A 23,589-nucleotide genomic window follows, 5' to 3' on the forward strand; every position below is an offset into this window, starting at 1 on the left:
AATTCATAAATTTATGAGGAGGTTTTTAAAAGTTGCCTTTAGTTAGACCTTATAAACCTTCCTTAAAACTTGATGTTCAACCAACTAAAATGAACCCAACGCTTTACCAGGAACCAGTTCGTCATAAGAGAAGAAGCTACTGATAAATTGGCATAACTGGGAGTTAATGGCCGACTGCCAGGTTTTGGAATCTCAGTACATTCATAATTTCATTACTTCCTTTAGAACATGTGTGACAATAGTCCCTTTGAGTCTCCATAACTAAGTTACAGCTTTAATAGTGTTGAGTGATAGTCAATTGTTAAACATTGTCACAGTGATGACACAGCTTAGAGAGAAAGCGAGACTTCCTGTTGCGACATTTTAGCAATGATTTTCTAAAAAGCAAACAGAGGTGTGGATGACTTTACCAAAACCTCTTCAGACGTCAGTCAAAAACCATCTTCACTTTGTCACAGCTCCTTTCTTTTTGTTGCTATTGATTAATTTATTACACTGACTGAGATCAATAGGTTCAATAACCTATTTATGGAGCAGACGCTGAATTAAATAACTAATATGTTATTTCAATAAAAGTCATGAAAACTTCCCTCTTGTTTCTGTATTGAAATTTAAAAAAACAGAAAACAGTTGTAAAAATAAATTAATAAAATCTATATTTGAGAGAAAGAAAAAGTTTGCATCATAAGGTAAAGTTTTGTTTCAATATTTTAAAATCTATTTTATTATCTACCTGTTTTTGTTATAATTTTTACACAAATTCAGCATAAAAGTTTCAAACCAAGACCAGCTATTAGTATCTAAGAACAGCTGTGCAATAACATCCAAGTTAGTAGAAATTGACCCTGCACAGATTGCAGACATAATCTACAAGGATGAAGAAACAAATACTGGCTGCTGTGATCTCAACCTGTTTACATAATAACATTTTTTAAATTTAATTTCAATCCCACCTAGATAAAAATTTCTTTTGCAAGAGAATCCTGGCCAAGACGCAGCGGCACACAGAGACTACAGAACGTTACAAATAATTTGTTTCTTTTTATCTACAGAGTCCCTCAAAGGCAAAATACAAGTTGAAGCTCCTCTCTATTTAGTGACTCGTACATAAAGATAAGCAGGAATGTTGCTCTCTATGCTCTGTTGGTTTTTTTTTCGTTTGTTTGTTTTGGCTGTCAGTTGGCCTCTTTTCCAAATTGTAACCATATTTGGGGTTACAATTTGTACTAATGAAGCCATTTCATCCCGTCCTCCTTTCGTTTTGTACCCATTTCCTTAGTCCGTCTGCTATATGACATTAATTTTGGTGTAGTCAAGTATTTTCCATAAAAGGTGGAGTTAAATGGTTGTAAAATACTCAAACAATTGAGTTAAAAAGTTTGGATCCCACACTTTATCTTTGTTTCTGATCCTCGTTTGGACCAGCTGACGAATATGACAGATTATATTTAGACTGTGATGAAAGCACTGTAACTTCTCAGTGAACTTTTGCTGTTCAGTGTTATTTATTGGGCTCATTGAGCGACGCGTCCTTACAGAGAACTATGAGTGGAACATAGAAAATTGCTTTTAATTTTAAGTTGTAGAAACTACTGCAATACTTTGAAAAGGATGAAAGTGTGAAGGGTTGAAATGGCCACAACTCGGTTGTCAATATGTCCATGATGATGCAGCATCGCAAAAAAAAAAAAAACTTTCATCTTGCATCTTTTAGCTTTTCATCCATCCATCCTTTTTGATGTTATCTAAGGGGGCTCCTATCAACTGGACCAATTGGTACACGGTCCTGGTGACAACTCTGAAATCTTGAGCCTGTTACCTGTTATCAAAGTGGATATCAAAATCAAAGTGGAAGTTTCTGGAGACATTCTAGTCAAATTCTATAGGAAGGAACCCCCTTTAGAAAAATCCAGCAAGCAAAAGAACCTCAACATTTGCATGTAAATGGGATTGGACCTATCTGCCCCCAAGTAGCAGCTGAAATGGAGAGTGAGAAAATGAGCATAATCCCCTCAAGAGTGAATGTGCAACAGAATATATAACTACATGGGCGCAAACAAGTCTAGGTGCTAGAGCAGGAGCAGCAGGGGCATGTTAAAAAAAACTTCCACATGTATAGATGTACACACATGCATACTAATAAGGGACCCAGAATGGAAGAATGAAGTAGAAAAGATTATTTATTACTCATCATACACAAAAAAAACTGTTCACAACGCATATTATCAGAGTGTAAGGAATGCACAGATTAAATTTACACTCAAAGAAAAAGTGTTATTTTTTAGGTCCAAGAACATTTTCTCCTTGTTACCAATGAAAATCTATAGTCACAAAGACTGATATGTAAATAGTGAAAGAGGTGAAACATAAATTCAGATGGAAGAAAGAGTAAATATATAAAGACTCTGAAAATGATGCTTACTGATGTACTTCTAAAAGGGAGCAAGAGGGTAAAAACACACATGAGGGACCAAATCAAAACTGACAAACACATAATATTGTATAGGTGAGAGAACAGTGTGACCCGAGCTTTCAGATTGGGACCAAAATACATCAACAGATATTTTATTTATGTTTCGTTTTGTACCAATTTCCTTACTCCATCTGCTATATTACATTAATTTTGGTGTAGTCAAGTATTTTCATAAATGGTGGAGTTAAATGGTTGTAAAATACTCAAAAAATTGAATTAAAAACTTTGTATCCCACAGTTTTTCTCTTTATTTTGGTTCTGATATGATAGGTTTTAGACTCTGATGTATTGTAACTTCTGTGATCTCTTGCTGTTTAATGTTATTTATTGGGCTCAGGTAACAACATGTCCTTACAGAGGACATAGAAAAAATACTCTTAACCTTTAGCTGTAGAAACTACTGCAATACTTTACCTGGAAGATTTGAATTAATTCGTAGATTGTGTGGAAACATTTTGTTTTGGCTGGCAGTTTCAGGCCTGAAGGAGATGAGAACGAAACTCCTGACAGCGTAAAAAAATGAAAGTACGGAGGGTTGAAATAGCCAGAACTCAATTTTTGTCATGTATTTTGATGTGGGACATTGGGAATACATCTTCACTAAAAAGTTTACGTAATCTACTCAGGTTAATGCATTCCAGAGATTAACTTTAAAACATTATATTTGTATCACGGGGGGGTTTTAAGCAGTTTTGACTTGCGATAAAAATTTGGTAAAAGTATAATGTCTGGTTTAACAACAGCTTAGGAAATATTGACCTGGGAGGAAACATTTAATCTATCTTCACTTTACCTAATCAACCATTTAATGTTTAAAACCAACAACAATTTGCAATGATGAGCAAAACTTCAATGAACTTCCATTTACTTAGATTCAATACATGACAAAACCAGTACGTCTTTTAAACATCTGAAGGAAGGGAAGGATTTTGTAGTGATTTGTATTTATTGTGTAATTATTGGTAGTTTTAATTTTTTGAATTTTAATTTATTTCAGAAGGGAGAGAGCATATTAATCAAGAATAGATTACTGACATTGTAAAAAAGATACCAAAATAAATCAGTGAGTGTTTCATACTATCACAAATCTGTAAGGAGCAAAGTCGGAGGGAAATTTCCATTTGCCTTTTTGATCACATGCCAACTTTGTCCAATTTACTGAAAATGCACTTTTAAATAAATTTATTTTTAAACTTGAGATAATGTCTGACAATTACATTGTAAAAACAATTATCTCAGAGAAAAATAATGGGATAATAATATACTTGTCCTCACACCTTTCACACCTTCTCATATGATTTGGACTTTGCAAATAATCAAGTGCAGGGTGTGAGTGAGAGAGAGAGAACTACCTGGAAAACCTCTGCAGTGATATAATACAGAAAGAGTTTGTTCAGGGTGGGAACCAGATCAATAACAAACTATATTTACCAGCTACCATCACTAATAAAACAGAAGAGATCTAATACTTGGGTCAAATGTTTTATTGGCTTTCAGTCGCACCACAGATTCAAACTAAGCAGGTTTAAAGGAATTAGAGAATTGTCGCCTTCAAATCCAGTTTTCTGTACATCTACTGTGAAGCTGTGATATCAAGTGTCTTCAGATGTTTTAGTGGTTTCTCTTGATCCGAATTCAGAGAGAAATGAAAAAGTGGCTTTACCAGGAATCGTGGAACAAGAGGAGGAATATTTCCGTCTTGTTTGTTGTTCTGACTGTAACTCTCATTATGCCTGTTGAAGGCACAGCAAAATTTTCTCAAAAAGGAGGTGAGTGTGATTTCCTTCTATCATTGCTCATTTAAACAGATTATGGTAACACTTTATTTGAAGGGGGGTGAATAAGACGGTCATGACACTTTCATGAACATGTCATGAACATGTCATGAACATGAATAAGCCTTCATGAATATTTATGACTGTTGTCATAAAGCGTAATTCGGTAAATTATGACACTTTTAATACAAAGTTGACATTATTCAAAATGTGTTTGTTATGACAACTTAACATTAACCAAGAAATCATTATTGATTAAACTTTACCTTTAATAACATAAAGTTACCTAATTTTTGAAGTGCAATCAGTAATACTTTTATAACAAATTTATATCAGTAATGATTTCTTGGTTAATGTCAAGTTGTCATAACAAAGACATTTGTTATACTTTAATACCTTAAAAACGTATTCTAAGCCTATTTTGAATGACTTTTTAAATTTATTTATTTGTATTTATTGTTTTGCCATACCATCCTTGAGCTGAAAATAAAAAAGTTGTTGCCATTTTGTATTGTGGACTAGGGGCACACAAAATCACCTCTAGGGCCACAAATGGCCCCCAGCCCACACTTTGGACACAACTGTATCATTGGCCTGGTGGTCTGTGCAAAGTGTGTGGAAAAATTAAGGAGAATTCTCTCTCCAGTCCAAATGTTATTTTAAGCCTACATGTATAATACACGTGACCCTCACCATTTGTTTAGTCTTCTATTTTAAATTATTTGCTTTAAATTGTTCCTAGGTGTACCTTTCTTTTAACCTCCAGCAAAACCAGAATGCATTGAGGGATGAATGCATGCTATAAGAACAAAGCTATAAGCAGTTACTGGCAGTGACATCAGCTGCCACAGTTCATAACTAAATGAACAGTTTGAGTTCACCGCAGCAAACCTCAGTTCCAAAACTAGAGAGCGTGTCCGCTTCCTGAACCCGTTGCTGGCAGTCGGTTCAACAAGAGAGGAGCCTGATAAGTAAATCCTCTGCTCCCATTCTTCTTTCAGATAATCTCTAATCCAGAGGTAAGCCTGCAGTCTGTGAGTCCAATGCTCAAATTGAAGGTTATGGAGCTGTTGGGTCTTTAAGATATGACGGGTGATCTGAGATCACTTTTGCTGTAGTCTTATAAAGAGTCAGAATGAACAGTTTTTAAATGATGATTTAGATCATTAGAGGCAGATTTAATCCAATAGACCCTGCTCAAAGCTAAGGGACATAATCTGTCCAAATATATCTCTGGCTTAGTAGTACCGGAGGTGAAGGTTCTGCCATCCAGAGAAATTTAATAATAGCATTTCTCCTATAACCTGTCCAGTATCCAGTAGAAATGTGTCCTCTTCTTTTGGAAAAGGTCTTAAAGGAAAGACCTGCTTCTTGTGCTGAACATGTATTTTTACTATTTTAAGATCTGGGGTCGATGTATTTGTATTTATATTTTAAATGGCCATTACTGTCTCCTGTCACTAGATGGCAGAAATGTATTTTACTAAGACGATTGTTTATGGAAAATGAGTACAGGGAGACATTAAGAGGGAGAGTAACTGATCATTTATTTCATTTTCAATAGGATTTAATGTAAACCAGTGATTTGAAGGTGCTCCAAGTTTGAAGCAACAATCTGAGCTCTTGGAAATCTGATCTAAAACGTTTCTGCTTCCTGATTTCAGAAAAAAACTATTTTGCCATTTAGCTAGTTACACACTGCCTCAGTGTTAAGTTTATGTTTTTGTTTTTGAGGGGGCGAGTTGCATTATTTGTTTTCTTTTTTACAGACTTATATTTGTTTTCTCTTGTCGTTTATTATTTGTCTTTTAACACCAACCTGTCAGTGGAACTAGAGATGGAAATTAACCCCTGGACAATAATCTCACGTTTTGTGCATGCAAATTTTCCCAATCATCTATTGTCCTTTTAAATAAATAAATAAATACATGATGGAGACAAATGAGCTTTGTCTCCATCTAGTGTTCACATACTGGAAACATATTGACTAGTTTATTTACCTTCAGTTTAAATGTCTTTTTTCATATGGCGCCCTGACTTGAATACATTTTAACCACCAGCTCTTCATGTTGGGTTAAATATTCAACACTTTGTCTCCCTCCCACAGCAAATGATAAGGAAGATACAAGCAAACATAAGAGATATTCATCTGGATTTCTGAGTTGTGCACATGGTTCAAGTTAAATGTTACCTACAAGAGTGTAAACAGACTCTACTTTCTTTTTGTTTTGGGAATCAAATTTAATATTTAATATATATAGGGTTATTTCACATTTCAATTCTCTATAGATCATTATTTCTCATCAATTAGCTTTTGTTCTTTCTTTTTTGTATGTAATTTTCCTGGATTATTATACAATTCCCAAAATAAATTGGGGGAAATGCTGGAACATCATTGTTTCTGTATGTATTTCATTCATATAGAAAGTATTGCTAAATTTTAATTATATGCAAAAAGCTTCTTTTTTTGCAGAAACTTGGTTTGAAAAGTGAAACTTGTACTGTACATTTAGTCTTAATTTCACCGTTAGTCTTAATTTCAGTATATTTTAATAGCTTTTAGCTACTCCATCCATCTATTGTCCATACCCATGTAGCTTTGTAGGGTCAGTTAGAGTCACATCTTTGTACAGCCGTCATTGGGCAAGAAGCGGATTAAACCCAGGACAGGTCACCTGTTTGTGCAGGCAATGCAGAGACACACACTGATTTACAGACACACTCTGATTTATTGGCTGTTTTAGTATGGCCAAATAACCTATTACCCATTTTTTTATTATTATTATTATAATGAGAGTACTAGAGGAGCATACAGAGAGAACATCCAGGCCAGGGCTTGAATCCAGTTGACTCAGAATCAGAATGACAAAAAATAAATCAGAAATATCACATCCAAATGGTCCTTATTAAATATGTTAGGAACGAAGAACTGAATCCAAACATATTCATGTAAAGTTGTGTGGAAGAAAAAAGTGTGGTGCACATAAAAAATGGATACCACAAACAAACATACCCTGCCACTGTTGTAGTCCTCAAGTTAAGCCACTCCTGAACTACAGACAATGTCAGGAGTGTTTCAGCTGGACTGAGCAGAATAAGGGTTGGCATGCTGTGAGCCATGAGAATCCAAATTATAATAAACACTGGAAATAAATTCATCTTTGCTAAAGAAATCTATGTCTATTACATTTTTAATTGAATAAATGAAATGAATACATTTTCAATCTTTAAAATGATTAGATCCAACTCTTTTTTTTAACACAGGCATGCCTTGCTCAAGACAGCCAGCAGAGGGAGTGCAACAATAGCTGAATCTGTAACTGGGATCCTCATAATAGTTTTCATCCAAAGAACAAGCTCCACAAGTCAAACAATTAGCGAGAACTTTGAGGTCAGAATAAAAGTCTTAAGCTTGAAGTAAATTCACTCACAGGAAGTTAATTACTCTGAAAACAGCTTAGTAAGGAAAGGCAGGAAGTCCTGACCAATTTTGGAGCACAAAATAAGGAAACAGAAAGAGGACAGAAATAGAGTGACATGCCAAATGATTTACTCTTAAAAATATCCCTTGGGCAAAGTTTTAAAAATATCTACAAAAAAATAAAGCAGACAAAAAAAAAACTTCCTTCTTACTATAAATGATGCCACTTTGTGAATTCAGATGCTTGTCTCAAACCTCGCTTGTTCATTTCCAGTTCAGCAGATGTTTAAAACAAGCAATCTGCCTTTCTTTGGTTGCCTTTGTCGGTGCTCAAGCTTGCCTGAGTGAACTAGGTGAAAAGGTTTGTACGTGGCCTGAGTAGATCGAGCTGCCACCCTTTGTTGCAAAAATAAATGAATAAAAAAACACCTAATCTAGAGAATCACAAATTGTTGTACCTGTCTGAAAGGTTTAACTGAGTATAATTTAACAACAGTTGGTCTGCAGCTTATTTAGGGGATATTTGACTTTGCTCTACGTGTTCGCCACCTGGACTCAACAGAAGAGTAAAAAGTAATAATTACTGTGAAAGTGTATAAAAAAACCTTTGTGTGCAAAGTTGGTTGACAGGGAACAGGAGAGCAGTCGTGCAAGGAGGAAATTGCTTTTTAACCAGGAAGAGGAAAATTTTACACCTGTCGCTCTTCTTTCTCTGGATGGAGGCCAGTCACAATAAGGCACAGCATGAGGGCGTGTGGGTGATAAAACAGGCCAAACAGCTGAAAGGAACTACTGAGTTCACGCTGACAGATTCAAGAAACAAGACTGAAGCAAGCTCATAAATAAGTCATTTTATTTTGGCTTTCTTTTAAAAGTCTCAGCTATTCATAATAACAAATGGAATCGTTAAATACTGTACAAAGCATACTGAACTCTCCCAGTGCATTTTGTTTCAACCACAGCAGAGAAGTTATTTCTTGATATACTAGTCTTCATTTAGTTTCATCATTTCTCATAAGACATACGAATACCTTAAGATTAAATAGTGTGTGATGTAAACATTTCAAACATTTAGGTCAAAAAGCAACATTGTGGGTGGTGAGGAAGAGGAGGACATAGAGGGAGTAGACTTCAATGACCGACTGACCTCAAAGGTTATGTTTCCCAAAAACTGAACACCGTGTTTGATACCGAAGGGGTTACTTCAATACATGTGCTACAATTTTCACAACATCCGGGTGCTTGGTGAATAATCTACAACAATAAAACTCATACGTTCTTCCTGGCTGCCAGCAGCCAAAGTCTTTTCAGGCCACACCCACTGCAATCACGTAAAGCAAGGAATGCGTGTGCAGAACAGGAAAGTCGGTGTCAGGCAGGCAAGAGGCCGAATCCTGCACCGTCGCTGTATTAACTGGTTGGACTGACATCCCTTATCGCAGATCTGCCCGATTTCAAATCTATTTATGAATATTAGGTCAAAAGTTAGGTCACATCTTGAGCTTGGGGTCTAATCTTTAATATTTTAAAACCATTTTGGGCAATTTAAAGGAAATATTGAATGAGTTGAAAAATGTAATAGTTTTTTTCAGAATGTGACCAAACGTAATGCTCAGCTCAGTTTGACTTGGAAGTCATATTTAGTGAATGACGTGTTGAGCAGATTCAAAAGGTCAGGAAAGCTTGTGGGATTGAGCAATACAACTAATAATAATATATTCCTTTCCTTTTTAAGCAAACTCTAAAATGAACATGTTCATAAAAATAAGTATGTATGCCAGTGGTTTAATACAACACACACTCTCAGAAGTGCTAACAAATAGCTTATAACCACACTTTCCACTATGTGTTACATGTCCGACAGCGATATTGGATATTGGTTTGAGGCATTTCTGTTCCCTTTCTGACTGAGATCTCGGAAAGTCCAACTTTTGAGCAGAAACAAAAATAACTTTTGCTTCCTCTAACAGTTTGAGGAAACTTCAGTACGGATGCATGAACACAACTACTGTGCAACCTGGACAGACCTGGACACAGACTGGAAATAAATGAATGTGTGCATAAAAAAAAGAAAAAAAAAAAAGAAGCGGCACACAGTAACAGGTTGTGTTGACAATTCTCTACATATTGCAGAAAGTCCACCACTAAACGATTGTGAATCACATGCACAGACACAAATACTCTCATCAACAGACAACTTCTCCATATAAGCTGCACCAAAGATTCCTTTGGAAACAAGCGTAGCTACCAGAAACAACGTGCCATGTGGGGGAAAACACAGAACGAGTAGAACTTGAACTACATCACGTCAATGTTGGGATAAAACATCACACTGATATCTAGGATCCTTCATTTCATTAAAAAGTTCACTGGGATGGGGTTTAAACTTCATATATTAAGTGTTACATGGTTTACATTTACTGACCTTTTGTCCCTTGTAAGATACAAAAGCAGCATCACAGAAAGCCCCATGTGCATTACATAAAAAAACATCCCCACCATTCCAGACACAAAACACTGAGCACATAGGGTGCAAGGCCCGCTTGTCCCTGTTGATTGTACCACATCGTCAATGACAACTAAAACAAACAAAAAAATAAAACAGTACAGTAATGAATGTCATGAAATAAAATCATATCAAAAATAATCTCTACAAAGTTGAATGTTGATCACAATCCTTAGTCTGACGAAGCATCTTAGTTGTGATAGCTGTTCAACATTACCAGTAACTGTATACAGTGCACACATACCCTGTGAGTTAAAAAATACATGGGGGTATTAAGAAAAAAAACTGTAAAAAGCAGCAGTTTGACTGTTGTTGGCGTCTGGTTTCACTATTTTGTCGAGTCTTTATGTTTGTTTGTTTGTTTGTTTTGTTGTCGTTTTTATTTTTTGCTCATGTACAGTCCTTCTCCTTCCACTAAAACCTCTCAAACTAAACTAGATCTACTTTTCTCTTGGTGTGGCAGTCACAGGACGAATCTGCAAACGAAGACCGCTGAGGCAGAATGTAGTAATGTGTGTTGCTGTCGCCTTTCACAATGATGGGAACGGTGCATGTAGAGCCCTCGCTGTTCTGTCTATGAAAACACCGACAGCTAACATACTTGGGGTCCGGTGCAAAACTCTGAGTTGGGGGCATGACTCCGTTTTGATATGTGGGGAGGCTCTTTGGACTTGGGGTGCGGGAGATGCTTCTGGGAAAATGGTCCCTTGGGGGCAACTTGGGTGGTTTATCATCATCGCTGTAAGCCCCAGAGGAGACCTCTGCAGACCAGCGGCGCGATTCTGTCGTCTTGACCATGCGAGGAGGGATTGGGGGTGGCACCTCTGGTTTGTCTGAACCATTGGTGTAACGTTTTGGACAGAGGCGCAGAAATGAAGGTTTGTGTAAAGAGCCCGCAGGGCCAGAGTGAGAACGCCGTAGCTTCCTTTGAGCTTTGTCCTGCGGTCGCGGACAGGCCGCGTGCTCTGGTGGTTCCTGTCGTTGCTGTTCATGCTGTTGTCGCGCTTCCTGCTGATGATAAGCGTGATGGTTATGGTGCTGGTGCTGGTGTTGGGGTTGGGGTTGGGGTTGGGGTTGGGGTTGGGAGTGCTGCTGGGTGTGTGGCCCCAAAGGGCCGTCGTAATAAGCATAGTTTATCTCCCCAACATTTCTTAAGCTCCTCCTGTGGGAGAGTCCACATCGAAAAGGAGACGATTTGGAATACTGGTCATCATTGGACACGAGGCGGCAGCTTTCATCTGTGCTGGTGAAAGATTCCACCTCATGATCCACAGCCTGCTCAGTGGAGATGTCCGTTTGTGGTGGGATGGGTGGCAGGGGCTTGGAAACTCTGACTGGCGTTAGAGGTGGACTGTTCTCGTTGACAGAAAGCCTCTGCATGTCATCTGCAGGACTCTGGCTGGATGGTTCCATGGCGTGGGACAGGGACAAATGGGAGGGTAGGCATTTCTTCTGAGCAAAACTCTGAGACTTGGGACTGTATTTCGGCTCTGTTGAGGAAAACCATAATACAACAATCAGTGAAACAAGGCTTTAAGATGGGTTACAACTCCATATTTAAAACTAAATAAAAATAAAGCATAATACAACATCCACTTACTCTCGTGGCTTTGGGGCGGCGCTTTCTGCTGAGTTCGGTAGCTCGATTCTACATGGCTGTCCATCATAAAGTAGAAACTGTAAATTAAAACAATATATTTTAGAATTTCAGAACGTCAAATCACACAAGCATCTTATTTTTTTTGTTTACAACTCTTCCAAGACGAGCCTGAACTGCTTCTGCTCAACATGTCACACGTGCCTCAGCCCTGATGAACTTCGAGACCCAAACCCTTACTTGTGTATGGGTTCCTGGTGGTAGCTCCAGGACGGTTTGGATCCAGCCATGCTGTGACAGTAGCTGCCCCGGAGGAAGGGGTTTTCTGTGGGAAGAGAGATCTCCTGGGCAGTCAGGCCCACTGTGGACATGCTCCAGGCACAGTCGGATCGCATCAAAGCGAGGAAACACTCAGATCACCCGGCCGGCTGCCCCTGCTTCTCTCCTCTGTCTGAAAAACACAAACAAAAGGCAGGGATGAGGAGGATGATGGTGGAATGAAGAAGACTGACAGCAAAAGAAGATGGAGAGGAAACCCCAACACAAAAAGTCAAGCAGTTCATGACTGACAAGATCCTTAACTAGGAAATATTCTCTTTGTTGAATAACTGGCGCTTGTTCTGTTTTTTGAAAAGAATAATCATGGAAATGCTTATCTCAGGTGTTGTAGTTTTACTCCGAAAGAGACAAAAATACCAATTAAACAGTTTTTATGTCCGATCTGTATGTTTTACAGACTGTTGGTGCCTACACAAGCCAGAGCCAACTTTCAATTTTCTTTTCTGCACCTCACAATGGTTCTAGTTTATTTTAAAACTCGACTGTGCCACGCTCCAGTGCCGCAATCCTGCTCCTCCTGAATAGGAAGCCATAAGGGGCTCCTCCTGTTACCGCAGATAGACTGGATGTTGCAAGAACTCCGAATGTCAAGTGACCTGAATGTGTGTGTCGCGTCAAGTATGTGTCAGGCCTGAGTAAACAATGAATACAATATTCAGAGGGGTGGAAACCTCGCAGCGTATTGATATTTCTGGGGTCAGCCGTGAGCGCTGGGAGCAAAATTTGATCTGGCTTTTGTGTGACACTGAACTTACATTTACATGTGTCACTGTCTAAGCAGAGCTGTGCTTGGAAACTGCTGCGGAGAGTTTACGGTTTGTTGTAAAAATCTGGCAAGTCATCACAGATAAATCCCAGATCAAGACTTACTTAGTCAGTTTTTTCCCCTCCCCCCCCATTTTTCACAAAAACAGCAGAACCTGCTCTGCTCCAGACAAACACGCTGAGGTTGTATGAGGTCCTGAGCAGAATCTGATTTGGGTCTATCAGAATCGAGCTGAGTTTGAATTTGCTTTGGATGTTGGAGCTTGAGTAGGTTCTTGTTTAAATCATTTTAGATCTGCCTACCAGCAACGATGCAGGACAATACTATTGCATTTTTCTTCATTTTTTGTGGTTGCACGCGTATTAATTAATACACAGAGAGTTTAATTATTGTGTCACCTGCTTAATGGGATAATAAACCAACCACAAGAAAACCAAACAAATAGTTTACACCTACAACTTGTAGAGAAGTTTTCTATGCCTGGCAGCCATGTTGGATTGTTGCAGTTCTGACTTTAAGGAAGATTATTGCTGGATTTTCCACAGGAATCGCAAATGGGTTAAAGTTTTGTCCACAAATAACCATCAAAAAATGTCCTAATTGTTGTTTATGTCCCTCCTAACAGCTACAATGAGCAAACAACCTCAGCCTGGACAAGAGAAGCAGATATAGTTCCTATATAGTTATGGTGTATTCTGCAAAATAACTGTGGTGCTGTGGTGCATTAAAACTCAGATATGAAAAAGACTTGAACAAGTTGACTCAAGTTGGAGAACCAGTAAAATGTGTCAATTGTAGCTGTGCTACTTAATATTAGCATTGCACTGTAACACTGTAACACTAAATAAATATGTTCACCAGCAGAAATTGCACCAAACTGTTGGTCCTGCTGATTTTATGACATGCAAGCTGTCTAAAGTGCTTCTAAATAGTTTATAGCTGCAACTTTCATAAAATGTAAATAGTAGATATGGAAGTTGACTCTTTGTTTAAGGGACAGAGAGGCAACATTAAATCGACGAGAAATCTGAATCGTCAGGTTTGATTTGATTAGCTCTGATCAATGGAGGTCAAACAGAGAAAAAATATATTTATTTAATTTCCTAGTTCATTAAATTCATGATTGTATTTATTTATATTTGTTTTAATAATGTAAAACAAACGGAAATTGGCCAAACTCAAACAAAACCAGGAAAACCCTGGTCCGTGCATCTGACCCCAGCTCACAAACACACGCAGCAAAAAACGATTTAATTTGCACCATTTATGGCTCTGTTAGCATACTTCCAAGTTGTAAAGATTTTTTTGCCAAGTTTGTATTCAACTGCTGCATTTTTGAAGGCTTGTCCTTCCGGAAGTGCTCGTTTGGGTGCAAAGCAGTTGCAAGGTTTGCCTATGCTGCAGGCTTTGCTGTGACGGCTTCGGGTCTCCTGAGCCATGTATTTATGTGCTGACCTGACAGCTGCTGAGAAACAAAGCTCTAAAACAACAGGAAGCACGAGGGCCGTCGAGACAAGCCAAACTGCCCAACAAGGCATGCAGGAGCCCCAGCCCCCCCCCTCTTCATGTCCTGGGCTGCCGATTCGGTTCGGCGGAGACGGGAAGCAACATGATCCTCGATAATGAAGCCCCTGAGGCTTGCGCTTCCTCTTGCAACAGGTGCAAAGACAGTCCATTCTGGCAGCTAACCACAGGCGCATTTACAGGCAACAGGATTAAACAAATGATGTACCCCCTCTCCTCAAGAGAAATTCCTTCAGTCAATTAATTCTGACCTTCTGACCAGACAGTGTGGGCCTTTTCTATGGCTGTAGAGTTGGACAAACTCTTGCTTAAAAGGGTAGTAATAATAATAATAATAATAATAATAATAATAATAATAATAATAATAATAAATTGACACTGTGGTGCATTAGTTTGTTTCCCTTTGGTTTTAAAAGCTAGAAGTCGGAGTCAGAGCTTGAAAGCAGCGGTTCACACCCCGCTCATGACACCCCTGCAGCAGTTTCCGAGCAACCATACCCGCTCTACCTGTGCGGCAAGCAAACAGCGCGCACACCCCCTCGCTTTACCGGATTGAGATAATAATGGTTAAAAGCCCTGTAGCAGCCAGGTGACTCACGCCACAACGCAGAGGACAGATATTTGGCAAGCACAGTGAAGATACACAATGAATGATTTCCTTTTCATGTGTAGGTGGGATACATATCAGGAATTGATATTGCAGCCCCTGAATTAAACGCGCAATTTATGCGACACTAATGTGATTGTTCACTCTTTTTTTTTTTTAATTGTTGTACATGATTATGAATCTGCTTATAATTTTTCTAGCTTATCTGTCAGAACTGTAATTAGAAACTCCTATTTGGATTAGATAATTTATTTTATTTAAAATATACATTGAAAAAAAAGATAGAAAAGAAAAATAAAGCAAACAATAAGTGTGATCTGAAGTTGCATCAAGTGTGCCCTAAGCAAAAATAAAAAATAAATATCACATTATGGACTCACCTAAGTAACTCCTCTGGTCTCCCTCGCTGACTGGCCCACAAACAGTCCTTTTGTCCTTATAAATAACGATCCGCTGCTTTTCTCGGGTTTTAGCTTGAATTTGTAAAGTCTTCAGATTTCTGATGCATTAAGAACAGGACGCCTGCAAGTTGGCGGCGCTCCGACTACACTGTGACAGTTCTAGATCCCTCCAGTGTTGTATTGAGAAATGTTTTGTAAGCTCCACACCATAGAGACACGCAGGCTCCGCCTCTCTTAAAGGCGCAGTCCCTCTTTTTAACCAGAATCATCTGGCTGCACGTCACTTGCATATTGATTGAAGAATCGCCCTTGAACCCACGCATGGGGCAACATTTAGGTGTGCACTTAGATATTTAGTTAGTTAGAAGGTAATTCTTTAGAAGTGCATTTTACCTGCATGCAATAAGCTGAGAGACTACATCTCCATTGTGAAGAATCTGGCTGCTGCATGATCAAAATGATTAGCTCGGAACTGGCCTGTTGAATATGCAAACTTTGTGAATGGTGAGGGTCTCCTGCTCACCTGAAGAGCACTTAAACCTACTTCAGGTAGGTTTAAAAACACATTAGAAGAAAAACGTCTAACTTAAAGTTTCATTTTAATAACAAATGATGCATTCCATTTGTACTTGCAAGTCTGGTTTTGTTTCCAGCGGGAACTACGATAAAAACCCTCCTTGAAGTAGAATTTATTTCTGAGAAATCTAAAGCAGCCTCAAGTTCAGCATGCGTGTGAAACATAGAGAAAGTTGGCACTTCTGATAGGTTTCTATCTTATTCAACAAGAGGCGCACATAATACCTTGTAAGCATGTTGATGTTTGAATTTTTAAAAGGAAAAGACATACATTATCTGCTTGAACTGGTGTTAGTTAGCACAGAAAAAATGAGTGAATCACACAAATTTCCTGACCTGCAACCAGAACTTGCTCACTTTGGGTGGGTCTTCTTCTTGGGTCAGAGTTCCCAGATGAATCAAACGAGCCATATTTTAATAAGTCCTTCTGCTCTGGTCACAAACAATCGCACTAAACCATTGCAAGCTTGCAATTAGAATACTTTTGAGTAGGGTGCTCCCAGATCTGAGTTTGTGACAAATGATAGCAACACAGTGTGATTGCAAGAAACCTTTAATGCAAGCGTGCCCCTAAAATTCCTCATGCAACGTTTGGGCAGTGCTGGGTTATACCTCTCAAACCTTCTCGTATGCAAGCTCTGTTTTACCTAAATAAAAAGAATCATGAGAAGGAGGCTGCAGAGGCAGGAGCACAGGTCCACAGGCAGACAGACGTGATAATGGGGATGGCTCCAGGCAAGATAACACAGGCTGCAGGCAGAAAGAAACACATTTATCTGCACAGAACATTTCTGACAGCTTAACTGAGCTAAGCAGTTCTTTTTCTCCTCCTTCTCCCTCTGTATTTTCTTTCAGCCAGACCTGTTTTCCACTCGCCAGACATGATGACCTCTGAACACGGCAGCACAGAGAGAGTTTAGTCTCATTAATTTAGCATATGCACAATTTTAAATCCCCTGTCTGTCCCACCTAGCATCTCCTGCCACTTAGCCCTGCTAGGCCATAAGTGGTGTTGCATTAACTCTGTAATCTAACTGGGCTAAACAAACCCAACAGTGACATGCACACTAAGCAAACACGGTGACACAATGGCTACAAACAAGTGGAATCAATAGAGGCAGAAAAGCAGAGGTGTGTTTGTGCAGAAAGAGAAAGAACAGGCTGTTTCTCTTCTTGAGTTTGGGAATCCTTTGCAGCTTGCTTCCCCTGCTTCCAAACCCAAAAAGGCTTATTGTTGCATGTTTGGCCCTAGCACGGACCAGACACTCACTAATCCCCTTTTATAATTTCAGCCACATTTTTCGAATTCCTCCGGACAAGTTGTGACCAACGAAGTGAAAAGAGGTGGAACCTGCAGTGTATTTGAGCACAAATGACAGGATTCGGGTTGGCTGCTTGGGTAGGAGAAAGATAAAAAACAAAAAAAAAGTGGATGGTTAATGTAATAAAGCTATGAGACTGTTTTTATTTTATTTTGAATTACTCAGTGAATCTCCAAGTGAGCTGGTTTCCATGTGCCGCCAAAAACATAAATAGGCTTCATGTCCAAGTGATCTCTCCTCCCTTCACTTCCCCCGACCCCTCCCTGCCTCTGAACCTCATTGTGATGTCACTGCTCACAGGAAGTGCCTTTTAAAGGTAGTCATTAGGGGGAAAAAACTAAGTCAGGGAGTAAGATAAGCCGCCGCAGCCAGAGGCAGTCCCGATGAGAGGTTGAGATGGCAGATCTTGTGTCAGAGAGGATATACCCTCCTCAGGAAAAAAAGTTGTCTGCCTTTTCTTTGGTTTCTTTGCTTCATGACTCATACTTGGGCTTTGTCAGACGAGCTCTTCTCAAAGAAGTAACACTTTTGGCTCATTTCCTGTCAGCTGGTGTGAAAACACAAAGGAAGTGTCCTTCATGGGTCACATTCCAGTATATGCAAGGCTATGAAACTGTATTCCTGTCCTTATGCTGATCGCTCTCAGTCCTTCACCAGCAACAAACGAGCGGAGGTCAGTCACACACAGGGCACAAAAAAAACATAGTATTTTTGTAAATGATTTATTCTCTGTGGAGATCAAACCATTGATCTCCTCTGCTTGCTGAGGTAATCAGATTACGTGTATACTCAGTCTGCTTCCAAAGTTCACCCTGATATTCACACAGCAGCAAAACGCTTGGTGTTACAGTGAGGTGACGCACTACACTGTAAATCCTACTAAAGTTCACTTGATGGAGCACAAGCGAGGGCAAAAAAGCTATTTCCAGGCTCTCTGAATACAGATTAAATCAGAACACTCGCGCCATATTTTAAAGCAAATTATGCTGCAGGGTTTGTACAGTTCATATTTGTTTGCACATTTATCAGTGAAGATGCCTTACACTTACATAACAACAATTATGGTGGTGAGGATGTTTTTCCAGCTATGCTTGAATGAAAAAGTACATTATGTTTCCCCTTTTGTATGCCTATCTATCATTTGAATCTTTGCAGAAAATGCTTGATGAATCTCGACAGCAGAGGTGTCAAACTCTGCATTTAATGAGTGCTTTTTGAAATTAAACAAAACTGAAGACCTTTTCATAATGATGTAATTTGCAAAGGCAAAAACGGCTTCAATTTTATTGATAAAATGAATTTCAAGCACACAACTGTTGTCCTGAAAGTTTTATTTATCTGGCCCTTTAGAGTGCAGAGACCTCGTAAAAACCTCGACAGTCTTCCTTATCGCCGCTCTTGGGGGTTCAGCCAATCAGTGCAAAGGAAAGTGAATGGCACTCCTGGATTGGTTGTCGTGCAACGGCAGACAATAACAGTAGCATTGTGCCTTGGTATTTCAACTTTGCAAGTTGTGTTTTCATTTGAATATTTAACATGTATGCCACAAAAAAGTTTTTCCACAAATAAGTAGAGAAATAACCTGGAGGATACTGAATCACGAATAGTTCAGAATGGTTAACTTTAACTAATATCTTGGTATTAAAAGCCTGAAGTCATAAGTTTTGGTCATTTAATGTCTTCTTGTTGTAAAAATATTCACAAAATCAGTTGAGATGTGCTCCATTTCTACCAAAAAGCAAGAGCAACTCCTGGAGATGAAAGTTGGAAGGTTCTTTGTCGGTCCTGCCGTCATGATCCAATATGGCCACCATGTAAAAAAGTTTGAGAAATTAAAACATTTACCTCACATTTTGCGCCCCACAAATAGCATGTAAATATTTTTGTGAACACACCGTTTTGGTGTTTGACTATGTAAAGAACAGTTTGCTGTTTTTCCTGCTTGTAGATCAACCTGCAGGACGTAATTCAGAGATACAACTTCCAAGGTAAATATAAGGCCCTGTTATTTGTTCCACGTTCAAAAGCAAATGTTATGTCTGGCTAAGCAGCTGCTAGCCATAAAATTATATCAAATCTATGATCACCACAGGTTCTGTTTGCTTCACTAGATGTGCTGAGGAACAACATTTACTTCTGACACGTGTAGACAGCTAATCTTCACAATTACATGTCACACATGTACTGCAAACAAACTGCTGCACACCTTTTTATGTGTTTTATCGGTTTCACTAATAAGCATGATAGTACTTACAACTGTAAGTAAATAATCGTTTGGCATTTTAGCTCCTGAAACTCTGGCATTAATCTACAGTTAAATCAGGTTGTTAGAGATTTTGACGTGCATTTCAAAATATTCTGTGGCATAAGTGTGGCACCTTAAAGCTGACATCTTAGGCTAACATAACACATTTTGATACATGCAGCCTTGTGTAATAATGAGCGGTCAGACATTTTAGAAAAACCAAACAAGCACTTGAGAAAGGCATGGAAGAACCCAAGCGAAGGTCAAGACTCGGTTGTCTGATTACAACCGAGTCTTGGCAAAGGTAGGAGCTGCTTTTCTCAGGATTTACACATCCTGGGCAGAGATTATCTAACCAGGTAGCTGCAGAAGGCATCTATGTAAAACATGAAAAACCACCCCTCAACAGAGGAACTGGCCTCAGGTATCACCTCTCTAACACCTACCGTGTGTATGGAGTCTGCCACGACTTTCCCCGCCGGGCAATTTCACAACCATTCACCTTTTGAAAAATGTGACCAAAACACTTGACATGTCAGAAGGTAAACAATGCGGCTGACACAACCAAAGCTGCCCATGCTATTGGCAGGTAAACGGGTGACAAATGCGTCACGTCAGAGACACTCCTGATGATCCTTGCTGGAGTTTCTGAACTTGCAACATCTAATTAGAAACTAAATTGAATTGTGTTCCAAGTTTTTAAGAGCCTAGGACAAACCAGTTATCTTATCTATATTGTTCTTTTCAGTAAGACTTAATCATCCATCCATTTTCTTGACACCCTTGTCCCTTAGTGGGGTCAGGGGGGGTGCTGGTGCCCATCTCCAGCTAACGTAAATGGGGGTGAGAGGCTGGGTCACCCTGGACAGGTCGCCAGTCTGTCGCAGGGCAACACAGAGACACACAGGACAAACAACCATGCACACACACACTCACACCTAGGGGCAATTTGGAGAGATTGATTAACCTGACAGTCATGTTTTTGGACTGTGGGAGGAAACCAGAGTACCCAGAGAAAACCCAACATGCACAGGGAGAACATGCAAACTCTATGCAGAAAGACGCCAGGCCGGGTATCGAACCCAGAACCTTCTTGCTGCAAGGCAACAGCTCTACCAACTGCGCCACTTAATCAATGCAGACTCATTTATTTTAATTTTAGATGTGAAGATTTATCTATACATTTTCCTAAAAGAGAGCCCCAAGAAGTCCTAACTCCTTACTGGAGGGAATGGATGGGAATCCAGTTTGTGCAGCTGTGAGCACTAAATTTCAAAATGACACTCATTGCGCTCCTTTTTTTTCAGCCTCTCTTATTCTGGTAGACACACACTTGGCTCCGGTCATGGAAACAAAATATAAAACCCTAGGCAACAGTGTGTCATTTCTCACCACCATATGTAAATAAGGCCGAATTAAAGCACTTCTACATCATAACAATGCCAAACTGCTAAAGTCCCACTGGCTGCTTCAGCCATTAATCACTTCCTGTGTCGACTTCTGGGAAGTTGTGGGATTTTAGAGAAAATCTGATCACGCACAGGTATTTCCTTTTACTGTCTTTCTATGTAATCAATAGCAGCAACACGGAGTCATTATTGCATCACTCCTCAGCATTGTTACGTTGAGCAGTTCAAGTGCAGCCAGGAGTCTGCTGTCAGTAATGGGTGGAGCAAGCCCATCCACCCCCTTATGATGACAGTGTTTGTTTAGTCTCCAGGACCCGAGGATCACTTCAGACGGAGAGCGGGGGAGTCGTTGCTGAGCTCATCCCACAGTAAGTCTGATCCTGAGTCAGATTCAGTAGAACCTGCTCTAATAATTATAAGCACGGCTTCTAAAAGTCTCCCATTAAAAAAAAAGAGAGAAGGAACATACTTCTTTGATTACTTATACAGTCACGCATAATCCCTCAGGCAGACACGCTCATAAACATTGTATTTGTGCCTGCCTTTTTGGGTGAAGCTGTGAAAACGACAGCTGCGGAGGGAGTCATGCAGCTTGGGTTTTCTTTCCAGCTGCAAAAGGAGATGGTAAACGTTTCCAAATACTGAATGTTCTCACAACAGCTTTTTAAAGTTGAAGTCAGGGTTTAAAATTGCTTAAACCAACCCTAATTTCACTATATTTTAGCCATAAAAAGTCTCGATTAACAGTGGCCTAGGTCAATAATTCTTGAGCGTTTTTGGAGTTCAAACATTTTGAACTCCAAAATGTTTGTGGTACTTTTTACAATTTTTATGCCTCGTGTCGCTATTTCCTCATTTAGTAATTAACTGACCAAAACACCTGCTGGAATTGACATCATCTCCTGATTTGCAGCTGTTTTTGTATTTTTTTTATACCCTTTCAAACTTTAAAGTTGTTCCACATTCGCGTTTTACCCTTTAAAGTTCACAGTGGTTATGGGGGAGCTGACTGCCTCCCATTAGGGAGTTAAGGGCATCATTTTTTATTTAAGACGCCCATTCATTGTCAGGACCTTTCAGTTGACTGAGGTCTGGAAAACATGTGAAGCTCAGGAATCATCTGAAAGTGGCTAATGATACGTCCTTTCAAGTTTGAGCTTTTAGTACCACCAGAAAAAGTCACTCGACATGCCGAAAATCACTTTTTGATGAAGAATCGCTAACTTGGAAGCACTGCATTTCCTTACAGTTGTGACCCTGCAAGAAAATGCAGGTATCAATCATGGATGGATGGGTGGACATTGGAAACACTGGGCTCCCTTGGCAATCTGTGTCCAGTTTGTAAAATTATCCACCTAGGTTTGCCTGCTCTCCTTGCAAAACTGCATCAAACCCAGCATGCATGGTTCACTTTAAAAAATGAAACAGGACTTGGACATGTCAGACTGTACAAGCATGACATGCTACGATCTTGACAATAGAAGATGCTTGAGTGTTCGACTTGTTGCTGCTGTAGAATTTCTTCAGATAAATCCGACTCCTACCCCCATGCAACAACAAATACACACTATGTTTACAATGTTAATTCACTTTTAATTAGAGTCAGATGCTGAAAAGAGGAAGAGGAGGATGAGGAAAAAGGGATGACTGTGGAAGTACTCGTGCCTGGTGAGAGGAAGACGATTTTCAAAGCTGCAGCAGCAGCGACACTACGAGTTTACCAGAAAATGTCTACTACTGATCGATTTTACTTTGTAGGTTTTAGTCAGGTCAACAGAGAGGTAAATCTGCGGTCAGTGCATCTGTCACACTGGATGACCACAGACCAGCTTCTTCATATACAGCCAGATTAGTCTGGATGGCATTTTAACCATAATGACTAAAACAATCTGTTGATTGTCTTTGTCTGCTATTAAAGTTTGTTTGATCTGAAACTTCTGACTACGACAAAAACGGAAAAACAGAAGAACTTCTCGAGACGCTGGATTCATTTACTTGTTTCAGTCACTTTAGGGTGTTTTAAGATGTTTTCCTTATGTGACAGAGAAACACACACACTTTGAATGAGTTTATTGAGAGACTCAGACTAGCAGTCAATTACACTGATTTATTTTAGACAGAGAAACTGTGAGAGAATCAGCCACAGCTTTGCACACGTGGGATGAATATGCAATCTGGATGTGGAGGAGTGAATGTCTCCTGCAACTGGTGAGCAAGGTCTACAAGCTCTTTGGGACAGAGGAGGGGCCGATGACAACTCCCACTGCTCAATAATGAAATACCCTTTTATGTCAGAGTCTTAAAAGTTTTCATCAACTGCAGAAAAAGTCACAAGGTTTGTCACCAGCAGCATTTCTGAAAGAGTTCCTGAAGAGCTTTGTGGTGACGAAGTAGGAAGTGAATTTTTACACCCACATTTGTCACAGTTAGCGCAACCTAGCTTTAAAAATCATCACCAGCTTTTATGTGCTCTTTGCTAACCTGACAAATCTGGGTTTTTTTCTAGCAAATTTTTTGAATGTAAATGAAACAAAACAGCAACTAAATTACAATCAAAATATATCAAAAGTTTAATCAACTTTCTCTTTTTGTTAAGACAACTTCAGCTGACAGCTCTAGCCCTGCTGT

General features: G+C 39.3%; 1 protein-coding gene across 1 annotated transcript; it reads right to left on the reverse strand.

Moving 5' to 3' along the window:
- Window positions 1-8,505: 8,505 nt before the first annotated feature.
- errfi1a (ERBB receptor feedback inhibitor 1a) lies at window positions 8,506-15,622 on the reverse strand. Its single transcript, XM_008408582.3, has 4 exons — window positions 15,389-15,622; window positions 12,013-12,223; window positions 11,776-11,852; window positions 8,506-11,665 (listed from the first exon to the last, which is right to left on the reverse strand). Exons 2-4 carry the CDS (start codon window positions 12,165-12,167, stop codon window positions 10,605-10,607), a joined length of 1,293 nt encoding a protein of 430 aa, XP_008406804.1. The 5' UTR covers window positions 12,168-12,223; window positions 15,389-15,622; the 3' UTR covers window positions 8,506-10,604.
- Between the last annotated feature and the right edge of the window lie 7,967 nt (window positions 15,623-23,589).

Source organism: Poecilia reticulata, chromosome 5 (genome assembly GCF_904066995.2).
Source record: "Poecilia reticulata chromosome 5, P_reticulata-male-v2, whole genome shotgun sequence".
In the NCBI taxonomy this organism is placed as follows: Eukaryota; Metazoa; Chordata; class Actinopteri; order Cyprinodontiformes; family Poeciliidae; genus Poecilia; species Poecilia reticulata.